Genomic DNA, 9,967 nt, shown 5'->3' on the forward strand with positions numbered 1-9,967 from the left:
ATTCGGGCCTCGGGATTTGCAGCTGCCTAACTTTGCAATACGTAGTTCTTTATTTAAACAGCCGGAGACAGACGTATTTCAGGGGGAGTGGGCACAACACCCTCATTCCCATGGTAAAATGGATGGAAAGTTGCCTTTTGCATCTTATACTGATGCCTTCAGTGTTGCATGCTGACACACTGGCAGCACGACGCGAAAAATGAAGATGGAAGTTGCGGTGAGACTGCGTTTTAGTCACGGTGAAAACTGGACTAGTGGGTGGTCTGGGTGTAACCCTAGATCTATGAGTTCATGCTTCGCTTACTGTTGGTGCTTCCCTTTCAGACGTCCCAAAAATCTTCATATACCCTCAACATCTTCACATATGCTCAACGGGATGAATAAGGTTAGCCCCTTATAGAAACCCTCTGCAACCACAAATCACCCTTCTTTTTGAAACTTAACAATGGAGAGCTGGGCAAACAGTTTTATTATATATATATATATATATATATATATATATTCAAAGGAAGCCAATAATTCATGTTCTCAGACTCCCATTTTAGATCAGAATTTTTTTTTGTCAGCGTTGTTGTCTGTAAAGTTTAGGATCTTATTATTTTGAGTCATGATGGGCAGATGAAGCTTCATGCAGTAGTGCCCTATGTAGATTCATTCGTTCATTCGTTCATTTATGCTATCTTGCTTCTCAACTCAGTTATGACGCGGATCTAATTAATAGTCGAATAATTGATGAAGTTTCTTTCACACTGCGGCAGTACTGGGGGTGAGGGGTAATATGTTGCGTTCTGATGACTGTTTGATGTATATTGAGGATGGTCTGGTCGCTGATCCATCACATGAAGTGGAAATGCCACAACAGTGATGTGAGACAAGGATGGATGGAAACTCTCTTTGATCAAGCGTGGTGAGTTTTCTGATGACGCAAGCCTGTGCAGCTCAGTCAACACAGACCAGGGGAAAATAAAAACTGCAGTATTGTAGTAGATGAAGCTGCAGAGTCCATATTTAAACATGTTTACGCTTTTATTCCATTTGAATCACTTCAACATCTGAAGATCATGCTTCTGGTTTTATCCCAATGCAGGTGAACTCTTTCAAATCGTAAGCTCTTACAGGACCAAGCTAGATTTTCCTTCATGAAATTCATTTCATGAAGGAAAATATACATTTCAAAGAGTTGAAATACTACAGTTTTTAAAAAGATGCAACTTTGATGGTATATACTTTGGGGCTTAAAAAAAGAGAATCAAAATATTTGATGAAAAAAACGGTTTCAGTTCATGTAGTTGTAGTTGATTTAGCATTGAAAACAGTTTCCAGATAAAAGTCCATGTCTGAATTATTAAGAGTTTGACCAGCTAAGCCTAATGATAAGACAGTGCATAGTTCAAAATGCTTGATTCATATAAATGATGACAAAACATCACCAGTAAAGATCCTGATGGAAAAACAAGAATATTATTATCCACAAAAACAAGAAAAGCATGTTATTTTTGTTTGTTTCAAAACTCAAAACTCAAACTGATTTTGTGGGTTAAAACATCTAAATAGTTGGATTTAAGTTTTGGTCCTGGTTAAGGTCAGCCATTTGTTTGGATGGGAAAGAGTTACAAAGATAGCGTGACAAACGTGTGTGGGTGTTTGTGTGTGGGCGTGTTATGCCAAGTCTTTACAAGCCACCTTCTTGTGAGGACCTTTGGCCTGTCCTCACAAGGTTTGGAGGGTTAAAACATCAGTAAAAGTAGTTCATTATAATTGGGTTTCAGTCTAGTTCAGTTAGCCATGTGTTTTGGGTGGTTAAGTTAAGGGTGAGAGGCTGGGGAAAGGGTTATGGTAATGACAGGTCCTCACATAAATAGTGAAAAACGGTCATAATATTTGATCTAGAATGATAGAATGGAGCACCAAGAAACGTTCAGTTCAACTCAAGTCACCCTAATATGGAAATTATGTGCGGAAGGAGAAGAGTTTGTCTGCTGCTACCTGTGTATTTCCCACAGTACCAAAGCAACATTCATGAATCTTGAACACAAGTCATTGCTGTCTTGTGTTAAATGGGCGACACCAACATGTCTTTTGAATTCGATTCATGGCCATTGCGAGTCTGGTTCTTTGGCTACACCTTGCTATTGGCCAGCATCTAAGCAAATATGCTGGCGATGAACTCCTTGAAGCGTTTGGCGTACTGCTCCGGGTGCACCGTGGAGATCTCTGCTCCCGTCTGCAAAAACACAAACAAACGCAGCAATATCTAAAGCAGAGTTATGAAAGATAATAAATCATTCATGGTGACAAACATTGGGAGTGAAATGTAGCAACGCTAATGAATCCGGAGTCTTATCTCTCACCCCATGTTTGACAGCTTTGGCAGCGTGAGCCGCTTTCTTCTTGGCGTCGTATTGCGTCAGCACATCGATCAGACCCATGAAATACACTTCTCTCCGCGGCGCCCCTGTTTGATGACACTTTCGATTTCAGGAGCTATCCGGCTGACACGAAGCGCTCGCGCTTGCCACCCGTCTCACCTACAGCACTCTGAACAGCGTACATGTCCACGTACGGGTCGAACTCCCCCGGACCCATGGGTTTGAAAGAGTTCATGTAGCCAGCTATGCCCTCTGGTGAAGTAGAGCCAAGAGGCGGGCTGCCTTCATCCTCCTCTTCTTCATCACAAGATGACTCAACCTCCTCCTCTTCCTCCTCCCTCTCAGCTCGATCCACATCGTGGATGCCCAGCAGCAGACTGTAATCCATTATCCGCATGCGAACTAAAAACTGCAACGAGAAAAAAACTCTTGACCAAAACGCATATGATAGACATTTGTTTCTGTGACTTGATTTACCTCGAGGTCTCTGCTGAGATGATCCATGAATCTCTCTTTCTCCTCGTCGCTCACGTGGACTTTCTGCATGTTATTCTTGAAGTCTACATCCTTGAAGGTTGGAAGTTCCTTCACCTGGAAACACAGACTAATTCGCACCTAGCTCATGTCCCTGACTTCCTCTTTGGAAGTCTTTCAACCTCAACATTTATTTCCTTCTTCTTACTCCTGTTCTCCATGGTGTGAGAGGAACCCGGCACAGTCCGTTGCAGGGCGCCTATTGTACTAAGACAAATCTTTAGGGTCAGTATCTTAAAGACAGAGGACCCAACACTAGGGTTACATGCAGAGCATAGCCCGAGTGAAGCAATAGCTTGATGAAGCCGCCAAGTCCGATTCCGTCACGTTCTCCCAGTCTACATGCAGCGGAGAGTTGGTCGAATGATAATCGAGTAATGCACAACTGTGATGAGGGGTGGCGCCAGGGAGCTCTTCAGTCCTTCAGCTCTCAGTAGAAGAAGACCAGGCAGAGCTGACAGGTAGTGAGGAGCCGTTTCAGACCGTGACATTGTTCTCTGTATACAGCGATCGTGTTGACAGATCAACTAGCTTAACTTAAGAGCCAGGAACAGAGCATGCATTTTCATGCATGAGCTGTCACGCATGTTAGAGTTCATGCCTCTAATTTCAATGCAAACATGCACATTGCCATGCTTTTCCAGCTATGTTTTGCTAGTTTAAATGTTTGTACAATCGTCTCATCAACACTAAGTTACATCAGTCGATTGATGTGGAGCTAAAAACATATTTTCTGACTCCATAATTGACTTCATCAATCCAAATAAAAATCTAGTCTTCATTCTTGAGGTTTACTTTCATGCTCTACTGCTTCAATTATGTAGACCTATTTGTTTACATATCAAATGACTAAACACCCTCTTGAGTCTGACAACTCTTCCACCAGGAGGGTTGACACCAGACTCAGCTTCCCATCCATCGTCATTAAAACTTGACTCAGAATAACTGATTCCCACTCATTTGTCATTTAAACAAGCTCAGCGACAACAGCGTTTCCGCCGGGATGTCAGACTTGGTGTTTATATTATGGATGCGACAGGGCTTGGCATCATGGATCTTTAGTCTTGCACCTCTTGATATCTGGGTCACAGAAACAAAAGCGCCGCCAGAGAGATCGTCATGAGGTTTCTGTTGTTCAGTGACGTGACGAACGTCAGCAAGACTGAAGTCACATTAGGCTCATAGCAGGAGCATAAACATGGCTCGCTCTGATCCTCATTCTGTCAGTTCACATGAAACAGTGGGGAGACTTTCATGCGTCTAGACAGAAGCATTGATGTCGGCCTGAAATACAGCTGAACACGTGCGGCATGCAGTGCGAATGTGCACCTCCACTCTGCTTTACATGTAGCTTACTAAATGCAGCACTATACAGAGCTATGCTGGGCTTTCACTCCTTTGAGTTAGTACATGGCGAAAGTGAAGAGGCTCACAAGAAAGGTGATTTTCAGGTTGTTGTTTTTTTCAATTGTTAATGTAGAAGGAAGGGTTGGGCGATCTGCTACCACCGAGAGGCCAATAAAGCTGTTCAAATTCACACTATTACTGGCTGTGATATTAAATCAGGATCAGAATCAAATGTATTGTCATAGTCAGTGGGGATGCCACCAACTAGGAAAGTGCTGTCAACAAAATAAAATAAAATAAAATAAAATAAAATAACAAAGGCTGATCACAAATTCAATAGTCTGACGGCCAGGTAAGTATTTTGTACTTGGAAATTAAATCATTTCAAGCTGCCGTGTCTCCACTCTGCCTTGAAAGTCAAATTAAATGTGGGGCTAAGCTTACCTTCTCCTTACAGCTCGCTTCGCGGGAAACCAGAGAACCCTGCCAGAGGAAGAAGATCAAAACATGATGTTGGGATGTGGACTTTTGTGTCTTATACTGACACGGGTAGTAACCTTCGGCAATGCACAGTGACGCATTAAGCTGTTTCAATTGTGTGTCTCAGTCATGGTGACTCTGTGAAGACAGTGTCTTAATGCCTTTGGTGTCAGTACAGGACATAAAAGCCAACTTTCCCAACATCAATATATAACTCCATGGGAGTGAGGATAGGTTGAGAAGATAGGTCACAATTTCAAGAACCAGAAACAACACTCATAGTCAATGTTTACATCCCATAGAAAAACTTGATGTGAACATGTTTTCAGTCATATGAATACAAGCATCAGAAAGCTGACATTGCACACGACTCCAATACAATCATGTTGTCTGAATCTGAAGTTAAAACATATCTTCATATATTCAAAGGAAAAATGAAGCTGATGCATAACTATGACTGAAGATTGGGTCGTTTTAGGAACATAAAGTTCAAGATAATAATGTAGTTTTTAGCATTTAATCGCTACCCCCGCCGAGGAGGTGATGTTTGATTTGGTTTGTCTGTTTTCAAAATAACTTGGAAAAAAACATGGATGGATTTAATGTGCATGAACTGGAACAGGGCACAAGTCAATTTTAGGAAAGGACTTTGATTCTGCCAAAACAGTTCAGTTAGAGCGTTAGATAGAAGATCTAAAGGTCCCGGGTTTCGCCAGTATCGCTGTGGATCAGTTTGGTGTAAGCTCTTTGGGTAGAGTTTTGCACTCTCTGGGTGCTTTTCTAGTTTAATGAACATGTTCCTACCTTAATGTTTGCGCTCTCTTTGTTTTGTAGTCCAGCATTTTTGAATAAGCAAAGCCCAAATCAAAGAGGTCAATGTTGGAACGAGCCAGCTGGACCTGCCGCTACCTTCAGATCGTACTTCCGGTGGACGCCCAGTCTGTGACTGAACATGTTCCTCATCACCAGCAGGTAGGTGTCCTCGCTCTCCACTGTGACTCTGTACATGGCCAGGAACTGAGGCAGCAGCGTTCTGCCGTGACAGGTGACAATGTGCTGCAAGAGAAGAACGGCGACAAAATGAGGAGGAACATCGGCGCTGCTCGACACTGTGCTTCAGTGAGTCTGCTGATGGCTGCTTGAATGCTCCCTGCTGACAACTGTCAACATCACAGACAGGTTGTCCGTCACTCGTTCATACTGTTCCCTGCCAACTGAATAAATACTCCAAAAAGGACCATATACTGTTTTAAATAACTGACACAATCATCACCAGCAATCCATGATTCAGGACCAAACTCTACCTCCAGTTATGTGGGATGCAGAACTTGAATCTCAGCCTCAATATATGCAGTCTATGGCATATAGTTACAGATGACTGAGAAAGACAAGTGTCAGTCATGAGGCGGCAACAGAAGGGACACCTAGCTCCTCCCCACCTGGTGATACTCAGACAGTATGTTGTGCATTTCTTCCACTTCCTCGCTGGAGATTTCTTTCAGCACCAGAGTGTGGTCATACGAGGTCAGCAGCAGTCCCACACAGTGACCCTCCTCAGCTCTGAGTGGTGGACTCTGAGCCAGAGACACCTGCAGATGTATGTGAGTCATCAGCGGCACAATACATCACCTCATTTGTGTTCCCTTTTAAAATGCAAAACACTTTCCCCCACAGAATCAAAGTCATGCAAATCTGCAACAGAGTCTGAAGCTCTACAACTGAACCTGAAAACAGCAGTTTCTCACCAGCATTTAGTCAACAGAGCTGTCAGAATCTTCTGCACATTGTGATAAAGATGTTGTGAGCTGGATCTTCAGAGACATACAAATGCACCAACATGGCAATCATGACAGAGTTTTTACCCGGTAATCCTGGTCTTCTATGCCAAAGCGTTCTCTCAGGTTCCTGAAGACTTGTGGACAATATTCTTTAAACTTAAACTGTCCAGGAAGATTCTCCCTGAGAGGTAGAACGGATTCATTAGGTACTGTGGATAACTGATGCGTTACAAACTTACATGCACAAATAAATATCTATTAGTTTCATATAGAGCTGGTAAAGAGATTTATTAAATTAAATTATTAAATTACATCATAGCAAAACCGCAATAAAAAACAATGTGCTTTTATACAACTGTACTTACATATTACCTTATTATTACCTTATTTATGAACATAAATGGAGATCAGAACCATTATACAATAGTTATTAATAGTTAATATGGATACGGATATATATATATATGTGTGTGTGTGTGTGTGTGTGTGTGTGTGTGTGTGTGTGTGTGTGTGTGTGTGTGTGTGTGTGTGTAGATATAAATAATAATAGTTGGCTCTTATGATGTGAAGCCAGTCAGACAATAATGCTGCATCCTTAATTATAACAGACTAAAAAAAGGTTTATAAAAAAATGGCTGCTGAGGTCAAAATCTGTCTATAATATCTATATTTTCTCACGAATCCCGGTTGAGTGAACCATACTTTTTGTCCACTTCAGGCCGCCGTAGAGTAGGGTACTTGTGCTACCCGTTTGAGCTGACCAGGTGAAAAAAGAAGAATGTGTATTCTTTCACACGAAACGCTGTTATCACTGTTAAATTTGTCTCAGTGTAGCTGCTTTCGTTGCTTTTATCCATTTGTCTCACTCGGTGAAGCACTGAACCGGGTTTCTCGGACGCTCGCGGATGGTGCGTTCAGTAGCATCGGATTTTTTGATACTGCTAAAAACCGGGCTTACAATTTCTTGCAGGATTTGTGTTGGGGACAAAATCTGAATATCTAGGCCAACAAAATTAATTTAAACTTACAACGATAGTTATGTAGCCCAAGATTATTATCAGAGATATACAATTGATCTTGACAAGCTCAAATACTCAACCGTGTTCAGATAAATCACATGCCAAAACAGACATGTAAAGCTCAAATGTACTATTCACACAAATAAAACTGTTGACAGTTGAAGACATCTGATGATTATATGGACATAAAACAAATTTAACAGCTACGTGTCCGATGGTATACCACTAGAAAATGATCATATACTATTATTGCCATTTTCCTTGTGCACAGCTTCAACTTAATAAAAGGTTAAAAACAAAACTTGCCAACCACAGAGGGGTATTTGATTGTTCTCCTGCTAAGTCTTGACATGACCTGCATTCTTGGATGGATTAGAGGATTATTGAAAGCCACTCCGTTTTCAGAACTTGGGCTATATAGAAAGTTCATGACACAAACTTTTAACCGACTTCCTTTTTCCCCAGTGCACAGTATAAACTAGCAAAAGCAGAGACGTGAGAGCGGTAGTTTGAGTATCGAGGTCGAGGTACTTGTTGAAGAGATGGTTGTTGACTTTGATCTTGGTGCTGGCTCGGAAGTCGTCGGGCAGCAGCATTACAGGCACCGGCAGCTGACACAGGTCGTTGATCTGATCACAACAACAACAACAACGCACCGTTCATTTGGACACACGCGGACATCATTGTCCATGGACACCGAGCATCTCACATACCCACCGAGTGATTGACCCCCCAGATGAGGACGCTGACCACCGGCTCGCTGGCTCGGAACACCTCAACCTTCTGGTGCACAAAGTGTTTCTTCTTGGTTTTCCTCTTGTGCGTCCGGGAGCGGACCGGGATGGTTGCCCCAGCAGAAGACATGGCTTTCCTTCCTGGGGGGGTCTACTCACTGTTTCATGAGAGCAGATCAGTGCGTGTGAAAGTGAGAAAGGTCCGCTGCTGCAGCAGAGCAACACCTCCCGCTCCGAACGTGTCTGCGCCTTCTGCGTAAAGCGCGCAACCGAGCTGCGCTCAGCAGGATTGTTGACTAATAAAGATCATGTGAAGCTCGAGAAATTGGATTATCAAATTGTTAAACGCGAAAAGTCAAACTGGGTCACAATCTGTGAGTACCGCGACATTTACAAACAAGTTTCCTTTCACTATCTGTCTGAGTTAAGGTGCGAATGAAGAGTATAAGAGAATAAAGACACTCAAAATAGACTCAACATTCTCTGCTTACAACAAAAACCTGTGTTAAACCAGCATCCAACTTGAGGTCCACAGGCTTAATTTTGTTGTCCTTGGTGACATGTTGTCAAGCACCTGATGGAACAATATATTTGGGTAAAAAAGATAAAAAGAATTCAAATAAAATGAAATATTCCCTTTTGATATCACTATTTCAAAAGGCTATGGTTAGAAATGAAAGCATACTGCAAATCCGAAGGATTTTCAGCGTGACCCAAAGATTGGGATGGGGGTAAATTCACTCATTTAATTTCTATATTATGACGTCCCCATAGTGCATTACATAACTTTTACAGATGTTTATCCTTAAGAGACATTTCTCCTCATTCCCCAAGCATCAATGATGATGATGATGCATGGATGATTTCAACTTGATGGTAGTAAAGTATGAACTTAACCAATCCTATGCTGCCGGCGCAGTCCATTTTCACTCCAGCGGTCCTTGGAACTCTGAGGTTTTTATTGACAGCGCAGGTCCAGTGGAATCTGTCACTGAGCTGGACCCTGTCTCTGCCCTTTCAGACTGCTGAAGGGTGAAGATGAAGCGGTAGAAAGAGACATGGGAGTACAAGCTGTAGATGGCTTTACTGTCGTGATCCTTCACAGTGGAAATATTTTGTTTATGATGGCTACAGCTGAGATTAATTTAAACTCGATACACAGAAATTCTTTCGGCACATCAAAATCAGGGTGGACTACCAACAGACAAAAATGCCACGTTGTTTTTTTTTTCTTCCCAGCCCTGGTTTGTAGTATAATGTACATCATTGTGGCAGCAATATTCTTTTCTTACCCTTAAAGTAAAGTTGTCACAGAACCGCCTAAAGTTGTTGCCACAACCATGTAAGACAAGTTTATTGAAGGTAATTTAATGCCATCATAAAGATTACAAACGACAAGTAGTGATTTGTGCGTTCATTTTACCATGACATTGAAGTATTTACTTTTATTTTCACCTGTGTAGAAAGTATCTTAAAATGGAACATTTATAGTCGAAATGATTGCTCACACAGCGTTCATAAATCATAGCAATGCTGCAATAAAATAACAATGTGCTTTTACACAACCGTAGTTACATATTACCTTGATTGAAGTCAAACAACATAAATGTAGATACAGAACCATTATACAATAGTTTTAAATATGGCTACGGATTAATATATATATATATATATATATATATGTGTGTAGATATAAATAAGAATAT

The 9,967-nt window shown here is 41.6% G+C and overlaps 1 protein-coding gene across 2 annotated transcripts; it reads right to left on the bottom strand.

Annotated features, from left to right (window-relative positions):
• Nucleotides 1-1,019: 1,019 nt before the first annotated feature.
• On the bottom strand, nucleotides 1,020-8,624 carry LOC128761103 (phosphatidylinositol 5-phosphate 4-kinase type-2 gamma-like). 2 transcript variants are annotated; one of them, XM_053869024.1, is made up of 10 exons: nucleotides 8,245-8,624; nucleotides 8,059-8,156; nucleotides 6,593-6,689; nucleotides 6,170-6,319; nucleotides 5,640-5,786; nucleotides 4,695-4,733; nucleotides 2,847-2,960; nucleotides 2,529-2,778; nucleotides 2,352-2,455; nucleotides 1,020-2,224 (listed from the first exon to the last, which is right to left on the bottom strand). In XM_053869024.1, exons 1-10 carry the CDS (start codon nucleotides 8,389-8,391, stop codon nucleotides 2,144-2,146), a joined length of 1,227 nt encoding a protein of 408 aa, XP_053724999.1. In that variant the 5' UTR covers nucleotides 8,392-8,624; the 3' UTR covers nucleotides 1,020-2,143. The 2 variants fall into 2 exon arrangements, with proteins under 2 accessions (XP_053724999.1, XP_053725001.1); XM_053869026.1 differs by having other exon boundaries at nucleotides 8,241-8,366.
• Between the last annotated feature and the right edge of the window lie 1,343 nt (nucleotides 8,625-9,967).

The sequence above is a fragment of the Synchiropus splendidus genome, chromosome 6, assembly GCF_027744825.2.
Source record: "Synchiropus splendidus isolate RoL2022-P1 chromosome 6, RoL_Sspl_1.0, whole genome shotgun sequence".
Classification (NCBI taxonomy): domain Eukaryota; kingdom Metazoa; phylum Chordata; class Actinopteri; order Syngnathiformes; family Callionymidae; genus Synchiropus; species Synchiropus splendidus.

Coding starts and splice junctions, on each gene's coding strand:
- LOC128761103 (XM_053869024.1), bottom strand. CDS start 8,391: ATGTCTTCTGCTGGGGCAACCATCCCGGTCCGCTCCCGGACGCACAAG. Junction 6,320..6,592: donor TAGAAGACCAGGATTACCGG/GTAAAAACTCTG, acceptor ATACATCTGCAG/GTGTCTCTGGCTCAGAGTCC. Junction 4,734..5,639: donor ACCGGAAGTACGATCTGAAG/GTAGCGGCAGGT, acceptor TTCCTCTGGCAG/GGTTCTCTGGTTTCCCGCGA.